Source organism: Bubalus kerabau, chromosome 1 (genome assembly GCF_029407905.1).
Source record: "Bubalus kerabau isolate K-KA32 ecotype Philippines breed swamp buffalo chromosome 1, PCC_UOA_SB_1v2, whole genome shotgun sequence".
NCBI classification, from domain to species: Eukaryota; Metazoa; Chordata; class Mammalia; order Artiodactyla; family Bovidae; genus Bubalus; species Bubalus kerabau.
Window position 1 is genome coordinate 124,621,391 of NC_073624.1, and position 22,179 is coordinate 124,643,569.

The following is a 22,179-nucleotide window of genomic DNA, read 5'->3' on the forward strand; positions in this document are numbered from 1 at the left end:
CATTTAGGTTGAATCAAGCACTGGTCTTCCACATCTCCAAATTCAGGGTATGCTTTCCAGGCTCAATAACTGCCATACCACACACTCACAGAATGAAAGGTGGTAGGGGAAAATGTTACCCTTGTATTAAAGAAACATGAGTCAAATGTAAGACTGTATACTATGAGACTCCTAGAGGAAAACAGGCAGAACACTTGTCCACATAAATTGTAATAGTATCTTTTCTGATTCATCTCCTAAAGCAATGAAAATAAAAACAAAAATGGGAGAAAATATTTGCAAATGATGCAGCTGACAAGGGATTAGTTTCTAAAATATACCAACAGGCTCATGCAACTTTTTTATATTAAAAAAACCCAACCCAATCAAAAAATGGAGAGATCTAAACAGGCATTACTCCAAAGAAGACATATCAATGATCAACAGGCATATGAAAAAATGTTCAACACTGCTAATTATTAGAGAAATGCAAATCAAAACTATAACGAGGTATCACTTCACTCCCTTCAGAATGGCTATAATCAAGAAGTCTAAAAATAATAAATGCCGGAGAGGGTGTAAATAAAAAGGAATTCTCCTACACTGTTGGTGGGATTGTAAATTGCAGCCACTCTAGAGAATAGTACAGAAGTTCCTTAAAAAAACTAAAACTAGAGTTCCTATATGATCCTGCAATCCCACTCCTGGGCATATATCTAGAGAAAACTATAATTCAAAAGGAAACACAAATCCAAACACTCAGAGCCACACTATTTACAATAGCCAAGACACGGAAGCCAACTAAAGTCCACTGACAGATAAATAGACAAAAAAGATATGGTATAAATATACAATGGAATATTACTCAGCCATAAAAGAGAATGAATACCATTTGCAGCAACATGAGTATACCTAGAGGTTATCATACTAAATGAAGTAAGTTAGAGAAAGACAAATATCATACGATGTCACTTATATGTGGAATCCAGAAAAATGATTTTCAAAACAGAAATAGACTCACAGACATAGAAAAGTAATTTATGGTTACCAAAGTGGGGAAAGAAGTGAGGAGAGGGATAAATTAGAAGGCTGGGATTAACACACACATTTTTATATATATATATATAATATAATCAACAAGGCCCTACTTTATAGCACAAGGAACTATACTCAATATTTTATAATAGTCTATTAATACAAGGGAAAAGAATCTAAAAAAGAATATATATATATGTATATACACACACACATATATATTACTGAGTCACTGTACTGTATCCTGACACTAACAAGACATTGTAAATCAAATATATTTCAATAAAAAAAAGAATACATATGATTTACTTTAGAGTTGGATTCACTTTAGAATCCCTGGGCTGGGAAGATCCCCTGGAGAAGGGAAAGGCTACCCACTCCAGTATTCTGGCTTGGAGAATTCCACGGACTGTATAGTCCATGGGGTTGCAAAGAGTTGGACACAAGTGAGCGACTTTCACTTTCTTTCACTTTCAATAATTTATATTATGCTAAGATATAGAGAAATAATGGTGATATTTACTTTAGAAATTCCTGGTAGATGTCCCATTACTTTTTTTGTATGCATAATTATTAGACTCACATGTATTGGCAACATGGGTAAAACACACATGATGTAACTTTTAGGAAGAGTACCCTCTCCAGAAGTTGAGGTGTGAAGAAGGCTGGTGTAGAGGCTGAAAATGTAGACTTGACTCCCAGCCAAGCCAGGTGATAGCTTAGGATTGCTTACATTCCTTTGAGACTCAGTTTTCTCATCCATAAAAATGTGTGTAATATCATAGTGAGGTTTGAATTAGGTACCAGAGCCCTTTCAAACTGCAGACACTGCATTATTCTAGCGTGCAAAATCTGAATTTGAACAACTCTGTTAGTGGCCTTCTTCAATTTCCTATTATTCACCAACTTCCTAGATTTATCAGTTGAGAAAACACAATGGAAATTTGTCACCTTTGAGCTTTAAGCATTTCTAGTGTCAACTTTATGGGCTCATGGTTTTTCTGCAAGGCTGACCCACAAAAATGTGTTCTTTCAGTGTGGGATGCCCAGGGCTCCTGGGAGGAGGGATGCAGGTGCCAGGAGGTGAATTCATAGTCACAAGGAGGTCCAAGGTGGTGGTGAAGTACAGTGTTAGCAGGTATACAGTGTGACTCTTAGATGAATACAAAAGGAACACCTGTCAGAGATTGTATTCAACTTGAGATTAGTGGGGAACCAGTAAGATGACATGCTTGGTTCAGAAGGGAATTTGAGAAGTAGAGATTTGCAGTCAGTTCAGGGAATATTGAACTGGCTAATGGGTTAATGACCTAGAGGACAATAACCTCTGGGCCGACCTTTCCTATCTGATAGAAATCTATATATTGCTGCTTCACAGTATTGGGGCTTCAGTGAAATGATAAATAACAAAGTCAAACATGGTACATCCTGCTAGATGACTGAGTAATTCTTTGTGTAAACTGAATTGACATGTCACCCACCTTTTTACCTTTTGTGTCAGGTGGAGCCTCTGGAAGCAGACACTGAACATAAGTGAGTTACTAGCGGTGTGTAAGTTGAATCATGTTCTGGCTGCCAACAAAAAAGATATGTTGAAACCCTAACCCCCAACACCTGTGAACGTGACTATTTTGAAAGCGGATATTTGCAAATATAATTAAGATGTAATTTGGAGGTGGTCACTCTGGGGCAGGGTGGCCTTTAGTCCGATATGACTGGTGCCCTCAAGAGAAAAGAAACCATCACACAGGACAGAGCACTGTGTTCAGGCTGCGGGCAGAGATTGGGGTGATCCAAGCTAGGAACACCAAGGGTTGCTGGAACCCAAGCCCTGGAAGGTAGGAGAGAGGCATGGGCCCATTCCTCCGTCAGCCTGCCGATGCCTTTGACACCTTGAGTTTGGACTTCCAGCTCCAGAACTGAGGCAGTACAGACTGTTGTGGGCAGACACCCAATTTATGGCCACATGTTCACGGAAGGCGGGGAGTGAGGTGGAACTTAGGAAAGACCAAGGAGAAGCAGCAGAAGCAAAACTTAGCAGGGAAAGCTCGCGGGTCATAATGGGGGCCTGACACAAGTGGAAGGAATGGAGGAAGGAAGCAGAACAGGCAGGCGGGCCTTTGCATAGGATGTACATCTGACAAAGGCTCACTCAGCTCAGTGGGAATGCTGGGGTCGACGCTGTCCCTTCAAGGAGTCCAACTTTGGGCAAACAAGGTCATGCCCAGTCCTTGACTGGGAGTTCCTGGAAGAGCATGATGGCAGATTGAAGGCTGGATGGAGCCCCCAGACAGTGTGGCTACAGTGTCGCTGCCAGTGAGTTCTGTCTTGGAGAGAGGTTTAAGAACACAGCTCCTGGCAGCCCTGCCTCCCATGCCACAGGGCTTCACACTACGTGTGGTTTGGGGAGCAGCTGCTCCAGGGCACTTGGGTGTGTTCATCCCCAAAGGGGCTCCTGAGCCATGGAGGGTAGCATGTCACTGCTCGTGGATTTGGGGCCACAGCCAGCACACACTGGCTCCTCCTCCACTGGCTGTTCTAATTCCCCCTGCCCTCACCTTTCATTTCTGCTAGTCCTGGTGACTGGCTTGCTGGTGTGACCCCAGCCCTCATTTCTGAGGGTACAATCTTCTTCCCAGCCTGGGGTTGTTTCACTCAAGCATTTGTGGGCATGACGGGGAAGGGGGAGTCCACAGGCCAACACAGGCTGACCACTTGAGTGGCCACTGCCCTGTGGTCAGGCAGCAGCTCTGCTTCTTCCTGATGCTCACAGCCAGGTACTCCTGCCAAGATGGGGGCTTGTCCTCTCACCTCTGGGTCTCTGGACACATGGGTACCAAGTACCCAGATAGCAGCCGTATCCACTTGTTTCTGTACACACTTTCTTTTGTGACAAGGGTGGGCTCACTTTGGGACCCCTGACTCTGCAGAGCGCAGAAGGGTAGGGATGGCAGTAGGCTCTGAAGAAGGATGGTGAGCAGGCCACTCCCATGTCCTTGGATCTTGGATCCTTGGATCCTGTCTAGTGGAGACACAGCTGCACAGAGGCCTCAGACCCAGAACATGAGACCTGGAAGATGGCATCTCATTCTGGCAGAATGTTGTTTCCAGCTGGCTTCTCCGTTGCGCTGGGGCAGGGCCTCCCCTCAGTGCCTGGGTCCTGCCTGTGCTGGGACATGTGGGATGCTGAAGTGGGTCTCTAGGGTGAGCGCCAGGTGGGTCAGGCACTTCACAGCCCCCAAGTTTGGGGCTGGCTGTAGTTCTCTGGGAAGGAAGGGCAATCCTGCTTGGAATAGGGTTTATTCCTGTAGGACAAACTGTGAACTTTTCCAGGGTGATGTAAACTTGCCACTAAGTAGCTGGTTGGTTGTATCAAAAAATAGTGCTACCAGGGAGGTGGTAGGCTGTACGTTCACAGACAGTGGTAGCTAGAGTCCACATGACGGGCTGCATGTTGGCTGTCCATCTCTGGCACTGTGGTCATTCCATATTTGTGTCCATCTCTCCATTGCCGGGGTGGCTGATGATGAAGATTGGCTGACATCCACAGGCTGAGTTGGTCATTGGTGTAGCTCATTGGTGCCTCTTCTGCAGTGGATGCTTTCTGCTGAGCATGGCTTGCTCTTCCCAGTTCTTCCCACCCTGAGCCCAGGCCCTGATGGCCATCCACGTAGGGGTCCTCCATCTCCAACCTCCTTGTCCTTGGTCTTCCATGGCACTGAAATAGCCAGCCAGGTCATTCACCACTACCTGTGAGCCTGTAGATATTCTCATTCTGGGCCACCTTTCTTTTGCTCAGTGCACATAACCAGGTACACTGTCCTCTAGGAGATTTCCGCTTTCTGCTGTCTTTCAGGGTCACTCCTGAGTGTGGCTACAATGAAGCTGCAATCCACTTTCTGACTTGCATTTTCTCATTGAGCCACCCACTCATAAATCGAGTCTGGGCACTTTCTTCCCGCTTCAACTGTTTGTAGGGAAGCCCCCTCAGGTAGCCGTCCCTCTCAGCTGAGGGAGGGGTGCCACTGCAGCCGTGGTGGGTGGGGGTTTGGCTATTGCTCACATGGCTCACATGTGCCCTCTTGTCTTGCTAGGGCTCAAACTGGATGCACCATCTTGTGACGGGCTGTCTCTGGGCTCCCCGACCCTGTGAACTGATGCGTCTGACACCACGTGGCACGTGTTGGACGGTGCTGATGCAGGGCGCTTGAGCCCTCCCAGAGCCTGTAGCATGAAAAGTGGAACGTGTTAGTCATTCAGTCATGTCCCATTCTTTGTGACCCCATGGACTGTAGACCCTCCAGGCTTCTCTTTCAATGGGATTCTCCAGGAAAGAATACTGGAGCAGGGAGCCATTCTCTTCTCCAGAGGATCTTCCTGACCCAGGGTTTAAACCCAAGTTTCCTGCATTGCAGGCAGATTCTTTACCATTCGAGTCATGTAATCAGGAGCTATTTTTCAAGTAGCAGATAGGACAACCTTGTTCCAGAGCTAGGCTTGCATCATGCTCTCCCTTGAGCTAACCATTAGCTCCTCACAGCCTCATCTCCACTAGCTTCATGACTGTTGGATCATGTGGCCCGAGCAGAACTGTTTTGCCTGCAGCCTGAGCCTGGTGAAGAGTTTTTCCTGTTCCATGCCCCATGCACATTTGTGTAATGGGGTGTGTGGACTGGAGGGGTTGTCCTGAGGGTGGAATGTTTCACCGGAATTCAGAGAGGCTTCTCTCTCTGTGGGGAGGAATGCCAGGAGCTGCAATTGGCACTTGTGTCCCAGCAGGCCCCTGACCTGATAGGCAAGCTCCTGCATCTTTATGGAGATTATCTTTGTGTCTTATCACAGCTCCAGCATGCTGGCCACTGCTTGCTTGTCCAGCTGGACCAGCTTGACACCAGCACTGCATGTTGTGTATGCCTAGAAGGGTTCGCTGCCTTCTCACAGGTTGGGTCATTTCAGTTCAGTTCAGTTCAGTCGCTCAGTCATGTCCGATTCTTTGTGACCCCATGAATCGCAGCACACCAGGCCTCCCTGTCCATCACCAACTCCCAGAGTTCACTCAGACTCACGTCCATCGAGTCAGTGATGCCATCCAGCCATCTCATCCTCTGTCGTCCCCTTCTCCTCCTGCCCCCAATCCCTCCCAGCATCAGAGTCTTTTCCAATGAGTCAACGCTTTGCATGAGGTAGCCAAAGTACTGGAGTTTCAGCTTTAGCACCATTCCTTCCAAAGAAATCCCAGGGCTGATCTCCTTCAGAATGGACTGGTTGAATCCCCTTGCGGTCCAAGGGACTCTCAAGAGTCTTCTCCAACACCACAGTTCAAAAGCATCAATTCTTCGGCGCTCAGTTTTCTTCACAGTCCAACTCTCACATCCATACATGACCACTGGAAAAACCATAGCCTTGACTAGATGGACCTTTGTTGGCAAAGTAATGTCTCAGCTTTTGAATATGCTATCTAGGTTGGTCATAACTTTCCTTCCAAGGAGTAAGCATCTTTTAATTTCATGGCTGCAGTCACCATCTGCAGTGATTTTGGAGTCCCAAAAAATAAAGTCTGACACTATTTCCACTGTTTCCCCATCTATTTCCCATGAAGTGATGGGACCAGATGCCATGATCTTCGTTTTCTGAATGTTGAGCTTAAGCCAACTTTTTCACTCTCCACTTTCACTTTCATCAAGAGGCTTTTTAGTTCCTCTTCACTTCCTGCCATAAGGGTGGTGTCATCTGCATATCTGAGGTTATTGATATTTCTCCTGGCAATCTTGATTCCAGCTTGTGCTTCTTCCAGCCCAGCGTTTTTTATGATGTACTCTGTATATAAGTTACATAAGCAGGGTGACAATAGACAGCCTTGACGTACTCCTTTTCCTATTTGGAACCCGACTGTTGTTCCATGTCCAGTTCTAACTGTTGCTTCCTGACCTGCATATGCACAGGTTGGGTCAGGCACATAAAATGGTAGAAACACATGACCTACATCTCTGTGGTCTTAAAGCAGTAAATGAAATATTAAGAAAAATAGTTTCCCAATTTTCTGCTTTTGTATGGGACCAGATCATCAGGTCAGAGAACGTATAACATGAAAAAAATGAGTTAAGTTTTAGACAAAGTGTTGAAATTTGTCATCAAATTTGATTTTGAGCATTGTTTTAAATCAACTGACCTTCAGAAGAAATTTGTTTTTACTTAATAGGCTAGATCTAGGGCATTCACGGAGAAGGCAATGGCACCCCACTCCAGTACTCTTGCCTGGAAAATCCCATGGATGGAGGAGCCTGGTAGGCTGCAGTCCATGGGGTAGCTAAGAGTCAGACACGACTGAGCGACTTCACTTTCCCTTTTCACTTTCATGCATTGGAGAAGGAAATGGCAACCCACTCCAGTGTTCTTTCCTGGAGAACCCCAGGGATGGGGGAGCCTGGAGGGCTGACGTCTATGGGGTCACACAGAGTCGGACACAACTGAAGTGACTTAGCAGCAGCAGCAGGGCATTCAAGTTCTTTGGAACTGCTTAAATACCTGGGTACAAAAAACCCCCACGAAACAAGTTACCAGGAAGGCTTAGGAAATGTTGTTAGTGTTCGACCTACACGCCAACATTTCAGGTATCTGAGCACCTAGTCACACATCTGACCTCTCTGTTAACTGAAAGATCGAGGTACTAGTTAAGCAAATCTGGAAGTGTGAAATAGTTACCCTACATGACACAGTCTTGATAACCTCTTCTAGAAGTGGGCACCACCCACAAATATTGAAAAGGCTTAGTTGATGTAGTTTTAAGTGTAATACATTTTTTTTTTACATTATCTTAAAATTCCTGGACACACTTAACATTCTTCTCTTTGAACTTGCAGGATAGCACACCAGTAGACAGTGCCCTGTGCTGCATCACCCCTGCTGACCTGCTGGAAGTATTTTAGGTATTTGTTTTTGATAAGAGGTCAGATCTGCAGCATCACGGCTCACAGGAATTTTGTGGGCTGTTGTGCACACGTCTGAGAAGCAGATGGATTTTACAGTGCTGACATTCCACCCGTCAGCAAACATTTAAGCTCAGTGTTGTCTGAGTGCCTGCTGAGACCATGGCCTCTCTGGTCTGGAAGACGGAAGTGCCAGTCCTTTGCCAGCTCATCTGATTTATCACAGAGTATCTGGTGTCCAGCCTGACGCCTGGCACACAGAGTATAGTCTATAAGTGGTACCTTTTATTATGATCCTGCTCCCTTCTTTTTTATCTACTCCCCTCTCCCCTCCCACCTCCAAATGTCTCAGTTACCAGAACATTGCCCCAAAGAGTTTCATCTTATTTACCATAGCTTTGCTTTGGCTTAACATTGCTTACAACCTAAGGCCCAGTCCTGCTGCTGCACTGTGGGGCTCCACAGAGAAGAACCACCTTTCATCTCCTCAAAGGGTTCACTCTTCACATTTCACCAAGAAGATGAAAGGATGGGGGTAGTGAGGGAAGCTCTCCAGGACCTTCAAAAAGGAGCGAGCTAATTGCACAGTGGTAAAGAATTCACCTGCCAATGCAGGAGACACAGGAGACTCAGGTTCAATCCCTGGGTTGAGAAGATCCCCTGGAGGAGGGCACAGCAACCCACTCCAGTATTCTTGCCTGGAGAATCCCCATGGGCAGAGGAGCCTGGTAGGCTACAGTCCATGGGGTTGCAAAGAATCGAACATGACTAAGCACGCCTGCAACCACTGACTCTTAAGAACTATGTCATCAGAACATAAGACTGTGTGAGAATAAGTCCAAAACCATCCAGTATAGCTCAGAGCAGAGCAGAGTCGGGTGAGGCCAGGAAGGGATGCCCTGTGGCTGCCAAGGCACCTCAGGGGTCTCAGAAGGGCGCTGCTTCTCATGGAAGCCAGAGGGAAGCAGTGTGGAGAGGTTACAGGGGGCTCAAGTCCAGGCTAAGGGCAGCAGGGTCACTGGGGTTGTCCCAGACAAGATGTCAGCATCGGGGCAACTCTCTAGTTTTCTTGTTTTTTCCTTCATATTTTGAAAAAAAAATAGTCTCAAGTTCAGAGAGGCTAAAAGTCACTTGCTCCGGGAAACATATCAGTCATCAAAGCTGAATGATGTGAACAAAACCTAATACAGTTTTAATAATAATCCCAGTGATTAAACATATGTGGGTCCTGAAGCTCATTCTTTAATCTACAGCCTGCCTCCCTTGCCCTTTCTTTTCCTTGACTCCTGCTGCCAAACTTCTCTCTGCCAGCGACGTGCCTCTTGCTCACCTGTCTCCACTCGGGGCTTCTCTTGCCAGCATTCAGGAGGCCTAGATAGCACTGACCCATTTGTCTGTGATGGCCTCACTCAGGGGCTGTGAACTTCTTTGGTGGGGTTGCTGCACGGCTTGTGAGGTCTTAGTTCCCCAGCTAGGGATCGAACTTGCAACCAGTGGACCACCAGGGAAGTCCCTTGTGGGCCATGAATTTAATGCATGTGTTGTGACCAGTATTAAAGTTAATATCTCACAGCACATCACACATGGAAATGGTTTTCTATGTGCTGTATTCTTTTGAGTCTACAATGGAATTTACAAAACGCACTTTTGAACATTTCTGGAATCAGGAGAGGATGGGCCTCACAACTGCATGGCAACTTACCTGCCCTTGGCCAGGTAGCAGTTGTGACATGTGAAGTGGTTTGTAGTTCAGGTGCCAGGCCCTCAATGCTGCAGTCACTCATTAGTTCTGCCAGCAAAATATTTAAGGATGATTTAGGAAGGAATAAGAAGCCTGTTTGCTTTCAGAAAGCTTCTATTGACACCAAGATAAAGAAGGTGCCAACATCAAGCCTTGCCAGATGGGTACTGATGGCCTGGAATGAAATCCTAGAGACAAGACTCTGCCGTCTTCTGAGATGTTCCATCCAAGGTGTATTTGAGGTCAAAGAGGGGCAAACTTAGACACTGATGATTGACTCAGAAAGTTGGGACTCAGGGTGAGGAAGCTTTAGGAAAACCGATACCAATGTATTTCACTTCAAAGACTGTATAAGTCTGAAAGTGCTTCAAATAAACATCGGTTCAATTCAGTTCAGTTGCTCAGTCGTGTCTGACTCTTTGCAACCCCATGGACTGCAGCCCACCAGGCCTCCCTGTCCATCACCAACTCCCAGAGCCTGCTCAAACTCATGTCCTTTGACTCAGTGATATCATCCAACCATTTCATCCTTCTCCTCCTGCCTTCAATCTTTCCCACCATCAGGGTCCCACCAGTGAGTCAGTTCTTCACATCAGGTGGCCAAAGTATTGGAGTTTCAGTTTCAGCATCAGTCCTTCCAGTGAATATTCAGGACTGATTTCCTATAGGATTGACTGGTTGGATCTCCTTGCAGTCCAAGGGACTCTCAAGAGTCTTCTCCAACACAGCAGTTCAAAAGCATCAAATAAACATAAAATAAAACTTACAAACAATGATAAAGCATAGTTCATCATTTGATGAGAGTTTAAAAATGCCTCTTATAATCAATGGAGTCTTAGGTTCAATGAAACCCTGTATCTATGCATTCTCTGTCACAGTATAAAACGTACTTTTTTCCTGCAGGTTGAAGTCTAAAAGATTAAAAGCCTTGCTTTGGGAACTTTCATTAAAATCAACAAAAACAAAAAAGCAGGCAAACGAATTGTCTGCTTCCACACGTCTGTTTCTGCCCCTTTTAAGGCATCTCCTGCACTAGCTCTACCCTCCACTCTCACCTCAACTTTTTACTCTTTTGGAAATGTTTTAAACATAATGGAAATAAAGCTTAGCTGTGCCACATAACACATAAGCGACAGTTCTCAAGTGTCCACGGGGGTCACCACTACCTAAGTCACCCCCGCACACTGGTGGCCCCTTCTGATCTGGACTCCAGCCCTCTTACAGTTTGTCTTTGAACACGTATTAGAAAATACTATGGTTCATTCTGTGAGATTTGAACTCTGTGTACATGGATACATTCTGTGGACTTTTCTTTCTCTTCACTCAACACGGTGAGGGACATCCACTTCCTTGCTTGTAGCTCTGTCGGTTTTTCCTGTTGCAGTTTATCACCATGTGACTACTCAATAATGAACGTTTCCTTTCTCCTCAGGAGCACTGAGTTTGTTTTCAGCTCTGGGAAATGGAGAACACTGTTGTGTGGGTTTCAGGGTCCACTCCTGGGCAGTGTGAGCCTGCAGCCCAGACAGCGGTGGGATGATAGGTGATGGCAGAGTCTGCCTTTCTCCAGCTTCGCTGTGTGATTCCAGACCGTGTCTGAAAGACATCAGGAATATCCATTACCAACCTGTGTTAGGAGGGTCCCAAAACACCAACACTTAGCACTGTTGAGCTTTTATGGTGGTGTTAGTCTGATGTGTCTATAATAGAATCTCACTGTTTTAAATTGCATTTTCCTGAGTAATACAAGGATGAATAATTTTAAATTTGTTTACCAACCAATTGAGTTTCTTTTCTGAAGTGTTTCTCTTTAAGACTTTTGCTTTTCTTCCCCATTGACTGTAGGCTTTTTTTCCCACTGGTTTACACGATTTCTTCATAATTTAGAATTCTGCAGACTAATATGTTAGCCAGATAGTCTCAAGAGGTTAAATTCATTAAATTAAAAAAAAAATCACATCCTCAGTTACACTATCACTATTTCAAATGCTGAAATGTGCTACTAGCTACCTTACTGGACAGTAGAGAACAGGAGAACATTCCCAGCCTCACAGAACCTTCCACAGGACAGAACCAGAGCACATTCCCAGCCCCACAGCTGGTTCTACTGCAAAGTACAGCTCTAGACTTTTGTCTCTGTCCCTCCCATGTTACAGGTACCAGCTCCCATTCATACCCTGTCCATTATTTCGTTTTATGGTTCTTTTGATGAATGGATGTTTTTGAGCTTAATCAATCCTTTTCTTCTTTCCTGTCTCAAAGTCATGAGGATATTCTTTTAAATGCTTTGTGTTTCTGCCTTTCACATTTAGGTTTTCGTTTACCTCAAATTGATGTTCACATGTAGTGAGGTAGGTGTCTAATTTTAATTTTTGCCCTGTGGATAGCCAGTTGTCTCAGCACCGTAGTCCAGTTCTGTCCTTCTTCCCTTTTGTGTCACCTTCACAGTGTTCATATTTGCTTCCTATTACCTTTCAACTTTTCGAGCAGTTTCAATACTCTAATTCATTATTCAATCATAACTTTTAGTGCTCTGCCCCCACCCCTCAAATCTAATGGATACTCTCGAATCCTCATCTCATTTGAATTCTTGGTAGTAAGCTGACCACTCTGATTTTGAAGCGTTTTCTCCTCTAGGTTTCTGGAGGAAAAGCCCACGCCTGTTTTCCTTCTTTTGTTGGCTGTAACCCCTTTCTGACCTATAATGTCAAGAACTTCACGTTTTAAGCCGATTGCCTCCTGAGGATTCTTGGCCACCGCATCTATTTCCAAACTTTCCAACTACATGTCAAGGATTCTTGCCTGTGTCAAGGCCTGGCTCAGTGATTAGCAGGCCTAATTTAAATTGGAGGTCTGATGTCAGATCTACAAAGTAAGGTCACATGCCCATGGGACATTGATGAGGCTGGCTGTCAGTAGCCCTCTCACAACCTTGAGGAAAGCCGGCCTGTGATGAAGGCAGCCAAGAAGAGCAGTGGAATTACAGACAGAGCAGAATCCTTAGTGAGATGCACATGAGATACCTGACCTCTCCACTTTGTTATATGAATGAATAAGATTCCTTATTTTAAAAGCCACTTGGAGTCCTGTTTCTGTTCCAAGTGGCAGAAAGCACTGTAATGAAGACAACCTCTGAACTAGCCTGTCAGGCTCGACCTCTCCTGAGCACAGTCATCTGTCCCTCTCCAAAGGCCAGTCTGACATCTTCACTTGGTTCTCTCATAAGCACCTCAAACCTAAGAGGTGCAAACTATCTTTTCCTTGGAACTCTTCTTCCTCTAGTAGTTTCATCACAGTGCGTGGCAACACTAGCCACCAGAACCACAGGGATCAGCCACGTATCCTTTCTTCTTTCCTCCCATCCCGTCCAGGACAGAGTCCAGCCAAATCCCACTCTGAAGCACTCAGTGCATTTATCCTCTTCTCTCCGTGTCTTCTGTGGCCACTCTGGCCCCAGCCGTCTGCCTCTCTCCCCTGCACGACTGCAATGAACTTCATTGGGCCCTCTGCTCTGTGTTCCTTGTGCCTGCCAGTGATCATTTTTTAAATCAGTAATTCTGTCATTATCTGTACTGTACTAGTTGAGAGAGTGGACTGTGGAGTGGGACAGATGGGCTGGTTATCTACTGCTACACAAGAAACCATACCAAACTCCAGTGTGGGTTGGGAATCTACACTTACGCAATGCCTCTGCCTCCGGGTCATCCAGGAACAGTCTTATTTGAAGGTTCGGCCAGACAGAGTCTGCACCCAAGCTCAACTGTGTGGCTGTTGGCAGAGTTAGGTCCTCACTGGCTCTTGGTTGGAGGCCGCTCTCAGTTCATTGCCCCAGGGGCCACTTGGTAGGGCAGATGGCTTCCATCTCTCAGCGGTGCCCTGCAGTGCCTGGCATTTTGGGTTCAGTGAACGATGCCTAGTTATCCAGACATTGAATTCCAGTTGTATACGTGATGCCTGTATGCCTCCTGTTGCCAGTGATATCAAGAGGGAAACTTCTATATCCTGCAGTGGCTCCCACCACACCAGGGATAAAAGCTGAACTCCTGATGGTGCCCAAAGCTGTGCCAGTTATGTGTGGGCTTGTTACACTGCCTTGGCCCTGCTGGACTCCTTGGTGTAGTGGGTTCTCTCTTGAACTCCACCTGGCTAACTCCCAGCCACCCTCCAGGTCTGAGCTGAACTATTTCTTCAGATCCCTGGGTATACTCTTCCATAGCATCCATAGTATAGTGCAGCATGCACTACAGATTGAAATTACGTTTCTGGCTATCATTTGATTAATACCTGCCCCCTTCTCTAAATTCAAGCCAGGGACTGTATCCGTTTTATTTCCACCCACTAACACATTTGATCATAACAGACACATTAATGTAATTTTTTTTGAATTTCAGTCACTCACAGGGGAGTATCCAAAGTATTGAAAAAGCAAGAGAGTTCCAGAAAAACATCTATTTCTGCTTTATTGACTATACCAAAGCCTTTGACTGTGTGGATCACAATCAACTGTGGAAAATTCTGAAAGAGATGGGAATACCAGACCACCTGACCTGCCTCTTGAGAAACCAGTATGCAGGTCAAGAAGCAACAGTTAGAACTGGACGTGGAACAACAGACTGGATCCAAATAGGAAAAGGAGTACATCAAGGCTGTCTATTGTCACCCTGCTTATTTAACTTCTATGCAGAGTACATCATGAGAAATGCTGGGCTGGAAGAAGCACAAGCTGGAATCAAGATTGCCAGAAGTATCAATAACCTCAGATATGCAGATGACACCACCCTTTTGGCAGAAAGTGAAGAAGAATTAAAGAGCCTCTTGATGAAAGTGAAAGTGGAGAGTGAAAAAGTTGGCTTAAGGCTCAACATTCAGAAAACTAAGATCATGGCATCCAGTCCCATCACTTCATGGCAAATAGATGGGGAAACTGGAAACACTGGCAGACTTTATTTTTTGGGGCTCCAAAATCACTGCAGATGGTGATTGCAGGCATGAAATTAAAAGACGCTTACTCCTTGGAAGTAAAGTTATGACCAACCTAGACAACATATTAAAGTGAAAGAAAGTGAAGTTGCTCAGTCGTGTCCGACTCTTTGCGACCCCATGGACTGTAGCCTACCAGGCTCCTCTGTCCGTGGGATTTTCCAGGCAATAGTACTGGAGTGGATTGCCATTTCCTTCTTCAGGGGATCTTCCCAACCCAGGGCTCGAACCCGGGTCTCCCGCATTGTAGACAGACGCTTTACTGTCTGAGCCACCAGGGAAGTTAGACAGCATATTAAAAAGCAGAGACATTGCTTTGTCAACAAAGGTCCATCTAGTCAAGGCTATGGTTTTTCCAGTGGTCATGTATGGATGTGAAAGTTGGACTGTGAAGAAAGCTGAGTGCTGAAGAATTGATGCTTTTGAACTGTGGTGTTGGAGAAGACTCTTGAGAGTCCCTTGGACTGCCGGGAGATCCAACCAGTCCATCCTAAAGGAGACCAGTCCTGGGTGTTCATTGGAAGGACTGATGCTGAAGCTGAAACTCCAATACTTTGGCCACCTGATGTGAAGAGCTGACTCATTGGAAAAGACCCTGACGCGGGGAGGGATTGGGGGCAGGAGGAGAAGGGGACGACAGAGGATGAGATGGTTGGATGGCATCACTGACTCGATGCACATGGGTTTGGGTGGACTCCAGGAGTTGGTGATGGACAGGGAGGCCTGGTGTGCTGCAGTTCATGGGCTCACAAAGAGTTGGACATGACTGAGCGACTGAATTGACTGATCCAAAGTGTCTTTCAGTGTGAAACTGACAAGGAATGTCTGCATTCTTTAAGCTCCACAGTGAAGATTTTCTGTTCCCCACAAAGCAGTTTGAGTCATCTGGCTACTATGTAGGTAACAATAGTATGGAGTCTTGGTGTCAGTTGGGCATAGATAAAATCAACACTTTTCTAAAACATGCAACTGAAAGACAAGTTGAAGTACAGACTAATCTTTTAATTCATATACTTAATACCAATCTGGGCAATAGCAAAATCAGAAGCCTACATATGCAAGTTTTTTGTTTTTTTTTTTAATACAACCAAGACATTTTAAATACAGGCATAAAACAAATGAATAACTAGGAATCATGGATATCCTTAGAAGCTGGATCTTGAACATAATTTTAAATTGTTTTCTTTCATTACCTCATCCTAATTTTTGCTCTTTTGGCCAGTCTATTGCTAAACTAACAGAGATTTTTCTAAGAAATTTCAGCTGTTTTTTCCCCCCACCTTACACACTTCACAAAGATTTATCATTGTGTTTTAAAATAACTTAATATTCTCAGGTGTCTTTCATCTATGTTTTTTCTTACTGCCAGTTCTTGATCCTGCTTATTGTTGACTTGACGGAGAGAAGCATGAGTCTTTTAACTATTGCCAGGAACATTGTTACTACAGACCTCAGGCCACGCTTTACCTGGTTCTGTGGGGATGAAGGGAACTGCACGAAGCATGGACCCTGAGCCAGACTGCCTAGTTCAGATTCTGGCCTCATCAGTTATTAGCTGTAACCGACGACCCTTGGCACGTGACTTAACCCTTTAGTGCCTCAGTCTTCATCTGTAAAATGAGGATAAAAATGGCACTTAACTCACAGGGATGTTATGGATATAAATTAATTTTCATAAAGTAATTGGAGTTTCTGGCAGATAGAAGGCACTATATACATGCCTTTTAAATTATTTATGTTTCCTTTTCAGAGTTTTTTAAGTTTTTCTATCTTCAGGACTATATCCTTTATCTAGAACTTGAAGATTTGAAATATAGACCCTCTCTGTAACACATCTGAGACATGACTATTCCATGTTGGGTACAGACAGATAAAACAGTTCTTCCAGGTATCTTAGTATTTCATCTACAAACTGGTAATATCTCTAGTCCTATCTGCCTCACAGGATTGCTCTGAAGATAAAACAATACAAGAAAGGAACCTGAAGAATTGAGTGTAACCATGTTCTTAGGCACCTTGTGGACATAAGGACACATACAGACCCTTACAATATTTCTAAGATTCTGGGAAAATAGTGAGGGGCATTTTATAAAGTTAAATTACTTCACATTAAAATTAATACAGAAAAGAAAAGGGCCAAAGATGCAGATCATTAAGAGCCTGACATGAAATCAGTGTGTATGAGATCCGTAGTATGAAGGCAAACTAAGGCATTTTTGTGTTTAATCAAAGAAATTCTGCATTAAAAAACAAACATGAAACCTAAAATCAGTGATATTTTCACTTCTGAGAATGATTCAGCTCAATTTAGGAATTCATGGTTTCTAGCAATATACCACACAATCTAAGAGCTCATTTATTATAGATAAGAACACATTTGAATCCCAGGCTTTACCAGTAGACCATGTGGAAGGTGATGCTGTCTGGCTAAGTTGCCAAAGATTTCTTACAATGTCTCAAATACATGAGTTTTTATGAATAAGAAACATTTCCTGTTAATTAGTATTTTAGGCTCAAGTTAAAAAAAAACTTTCTGGGCATAGAATTCTAGTGTCCTTGTCAGAAAATTATGTTTTAAAAGTACATTAAAAAAATTCACACATCATTTACATCTTTAAATAAGTCCTTTACCTGAAATGGTACAATAAATGGTTGCAGTTAGTTAAATGACATCATTTGTAATGCCCCTTAGGGATTTTATCATGGGGTCTTTAAAGAAAACTGAAGTAGGATCTCACCAAATAACTACAGATAGAAAAATATATGTCATCTCTGGTCAGCAACTGGCAAGCTTGGATGTGTAAAAAAGTGTTAAATGCTTTCAATAATCCCTGTGAATGCCAAGAAGAAACACAATTTGAGGCCAGCTGAACAGAATACAAGGGGAGACAGGAGGGCAGCTGGGGAGTCCAGTCTGCACAACTGGCTGTCACTCCAAAGACAGGTGACCTGTGCCTTCCAAAACAGCCCACACACCCACCTGTTAAAAGAGATGCCAACACTGTTTTTTGGAAACTAAACACATTTTAATAGAAAACAAAATACAAAATAACTCTTTTCAGAAAACAGAAATATTTAATCCTTTTCACAGACTGTTCATTAAACTGCTATTGCAAAGCAGGTGGGAGGGATGATCTCAGGAGGAAAAGATGCTGGAAAAGCCACACCTCGGAATCATTTGGAAATTCAACATTTTTTAGTTCTTTCACTTTTAGACTTTTCACTTCTAATTACTTTCATTTCTTTACCACAATCCATCCTTTCAGGGGAGAGAATTGTTAACAGAAGTGCAGCCACAAAAAGAATCTTTCTTTCCCACCATTGCTGCAAGACCCCAAGACTTTCTCAGTCAAATCTGCCCACCCACTTCTAGAAACATGTCAGCTGGAGTGATCCAACTGTCACCCAGGAATTTCCCCTTTCTCCCAATACACTGTATGACCAAGTTCTCTGAATTCCCTGAACCTCAAAATTCCAAGTATCACAGCCAGTGCCAGGAGTAAAACCTGAAAGATGAGAGCAGAGAAGGCCCCCTCTGCCAGTGCTAGGTTTCCTCTTCTCAGTAATAATTATAATAACAATAATAAAAAGTCCTGGTTCTCTGTAATCACAGAAAAGGAAAGACATTTGCCAGGATGACCCTGCCCCCTTTCCTAATTCTCACTCCCACTTTCCTACCTGGATAGAGTCCCTTCCACCCAGTGACCCTGCGGCACTGCTCCCAGGGAGGGTGCCTGGCAAACATCCTCAGGTCAAGTGCAGCCCCAGCGAGGCAAGGGCACCTTGGCGCCAGAGATAGGGAGGGCCACACGAGGACACAGCGGAATCTCCGTGATTCCTATCTCACATTTGCTCCCCATCACCACCCTTCCTGCCCCTATCCTTCCACACTTCGGGGCTAAGTCGAGAGTGGTGGTTTCAGGACATCTGCAGGGCAAGGGAGGACACGGGGAGTCTTTCACAGTCAGTCAGTGATTCCATCTGTCTGTCCTAAGACTTGCCATCTGGAGCCCTTCGCACGCCCCAGTCTGTCATATCAAAGATCCAAATCAATGTTCCTGATTTTCTTGTGTGATTCCAGTCACCAGCAGGAGGTTGCAGGCCATGAACTGCACGCTCAGCACATTGCTCATCTGGCCGGTGTAGACGCCCACGAGCTCGCTGGATGAGCCGTCGGCGGGTGTGCTACAGTGTGAGCTTCTGATGTCCCAGACACGCACGGAGTTGTCCATGGACGCTGACGCAACCAGGCTGCTGTCTGGGCTGAAGGTGAGGCTGGTGATGTTGTCCGTGTGGCCCCGCAGCTCTTTGTAGAGGGTCCCGGACGCCAAGTCCCACAGCTTCAGCCGCTGGTCCTCGCCTGCTGATGCCAGGTACTTACCGTTGGGGGAAAAAGCCAGGGAGAGCACAGGGCCGCGGTGGCCCGTGAAGAGCCTCACGGAGTTCCCCTGCTGAGTGCTCCACAGCCGCACCGTCTTGTCGGTTGAGCCCGTGGCTAAGTAGTTTGAATTGGGGTGGAACTTGACGCAGTCCACGTCTGCCAGGTGCCCGGCGTAGATTCGCAGCGGGTACGTCCGATCAAATGACCACAGCCGGGCCGTGCGGTCGTGGGACCCGCTGGCGAAGTACAGGCTGTGCGGGCTGATGTCCAGGTCCCACACGGGGTAGGCGTGGCCCTGGTACAGCACGGTGTTGGTGAAGCTGCCCAGGTCCCAGTACCTGATGGACATGTCTTCAGAGCAGGAGAGCAGCCCCGAGCTGTCTGCGAGGAACCTGGTGCTGTACACTGGCCCGCAGTGTCCCCGAAGGACCTTCATCTCTGTGCCTAAGTTGTCGTCCTCGTCATCCTGGGGGTAGTGGGGACACACACAAGAGAAGAGAGTTTAGCGGTCTGCCATGGAAAACAAAATGTCCAGAAACAAAGAGACCTGCTTGGGAAATAGCATCTACCCAGTAAATGACTCTGTCCTTCAGGGTGACCCCAGGATAGCACCTTGTAATTGCATAACTGAATAAAAAGTCTCCTACAACTTACAAATTTGCTTTCTTTAAATTCACCTTGCAGCTAACACTATAGCGAGGCTACTACTGCAGAGTAATGACCTGGACCTTACTCTTATGCTGAGGACAGACTTCAAAAGTCAATCACTCGAAAAAATTTATTTTTGATTTTATGTTCTTAGATTCTTTTATTCTACAGGCATGTCTTCCCCTGTCAGTCTTGACTGCTTTGTAGGCCACAGTGCTCCCTGTTTCTAGTCAAGAAAAATCACCCCCACAGCTGGGGTCAATGATGGAGGCAGATGTGGTTTCACTTCAAGATGCATACAGAACCACTGTGGGAATTTAGCCAAAAATAAAACCTGGACATATCACAGAAATAACTGTGGGCCAGGAAAGTGCAGTCATCGGTAACTTACACCCATGCCCTGTAACCAGACATGAATGGCTGGTACCCAAAAAGAAAGAACAGTTTTGAAACCATGACCTTCTGGATCGGCTCAAATATTTCCCCAAAGTAAAAAAGGAGGCAAGGATTCAGAATTCCTCTCAGAGTCAAGTGACTCTTGTGATTCCTGGAAATAAACCCCTATGTGTGGGGATAAGAAAGACAGCTCCTGGTAAAAGGGGCAGGGGCGGGGTAGGGGGGAGGCACCCTGATGCACGCCCAAGCATATTCTGTGGATTCAAATCTACTTTCCTTTCATTCTCTCGCAGACAAGCTCCTTACAACTGCAACTATCTCAATCCTGGAATTCATAAAGTCAAATGAGTTTCAGTTATACACTGGAAGAATAAAGAGTTAAGATGAAGCTTCCTGAACCAGATGGGCCTTGCTGGCTTAGAAATAAATACCTTTGTGAGCCTTTGTACAGAAAAAAGCCATCCTTTTAATTTCTATTTGAAAACTATTAAATTAAAAATAGAATGAATGCCTCCAACGTATACATTTTTGAGAAATGAGAAAATAAACATTGATGTTCATGGATATTCAAAATGGCTATTCCAGATAATCAACATTGAAAACACATAAGCATTTGGGAGCTTAAGGTTCTACTGAGCATTACTAAGAATATTAGTAATTTTCCTTTCCAAAGAGGTTACAATAATATTTTAAAATTTCAGGAATGACTCACTGCTCTACGCCAGAGAGTTTACTGAGGCGTAAGACATCTTCGTTTGGAGCAGGAAGTCCTGGCAGTGGGTCCTGCCTCTGAGTGCTCAGGAGCAGAGAGAGGAGGATGTACTGGGAGGCAGGTGGACTTCTCAGGGGCCCCATGACTGTCCTGAGCCTGTGGAAAGTGCCTGTTGACTCTATAAACCAAGGAATAGGGAAACGAGAATAGTCCTGCAGGCTAGCCCTATCAACTCCCTGCCAGGATGACAGCTTAAAATAGTTTGGCCACTTTTTCTTCTGTGGCTCAGCCAGCCCCACAATGGCCTCAGTGCAGTTGAGCTGAAACCCTGAAACAAGCAATGGGTCACCCAAGCCTGACCACACAGACCCCTCCCATCCCTCCCACGCTAACAGGACAACACCCCAAATGTTCTACAACTGTCTAACTCTGCCCCCCACCACAGTAAATTCTACCCCAGATGCATCCCAAATATGAATTTTTAATTTGTAAAGTACATTCATGTAATGATAAACTGTATTATATACATTATAAGATATGCTTAAAATAGAAATTTTAGAAGAACAAGAAAAAACAGCTCTTTGAATACTATAGTCTGCTGATCCTGTCTTAGACCAAGGAGCCGAGTCTGCTTCTGGACTAGTGTGTCCCCAGTGCCCTTGTTACAGCGCAGTGAGTCCTAGGTCAGGGTGCTTCGGGATCTGAACAAGCCTTGGGTTGTTCTCCAATAAGCTACCAATGGAGCCGAAAGAAATTAAATATGGCTGGGCTTGGGAGTGGGTAACACCTGGAAGCAGGTGAGACACTGCTACTGTGTGAGCAGACAGCAGCCTGATGGAGGAGAGAAAAGGTGGCTGCTGGCCAGTGTAAATGGACATGTGCTATACGTGTAAATACACAACGGTTTCTAAGGCTTAAGACAAAAAGGCAGAATGTAACAGATTTCATTAAAATTTTGAAAATATTGCTTACATGCAGAATGATAATATTTTGGCTACAATGAATTGAAAATACATTATTAAAATTAATACCAACTACTTCTTACCTTTTTAATGTGATGACTAGAAAAACTTAAATTACACATATGGCTCACGCTATATTCCTATTGGCTAGCATAAATCTATGACAGTCTGGTACACAAACTACAGAACTGAGTATTATTGACAACACTGACTTTACTTTTCAAACTTAAAGATGACCAGGTTGGGGCAGAATGACCAGACATTAAATGAACTGAACACAGGAGCTGCACTGCTGGGCTGAGGTTGCAGGGAGGCTGGTGTCCTATCCACATAACTGGAAAGGAGGGCAAGTCCTCCTTTTTGGTCCTGTGGGTTTATCATGCTGCATAAATATTAAAAATATGCAACTGACAATCGAC

The 22,179-nt window shown here is 44.9% G+C and overlaps 1 protein-coding gene across 7 annotated transcripts in view; it reads right to left on the bottom strand.

Annotated features, from left to right (window-relative positions):
- Positions 1–17,665: 17,665 nt before the first annotated feature.
- Positions 17,666–22,179, bottom strand: part of TAF5L (TATA-box binding protein associated factor 5 like) — a 31,768-nt gene continuing 27,254 nt past the window's right edge. For all 7 annotated transcript variants that reach the window (XM_055587887.1, XM_055587865.1, XM_055587876.1 and 4 more), the window contains one exon: positions 17,666–19,508. In XM_055587887.1, the coding sequence (XP_055443862.1) occupies positions 18,711–19,508 (798 nt within the window). In that variant the 3' untranslated portion in view covers positions 17,666–18,710. The remainder of the gene's footprint in view (positions 19,509–22,179) is intronic.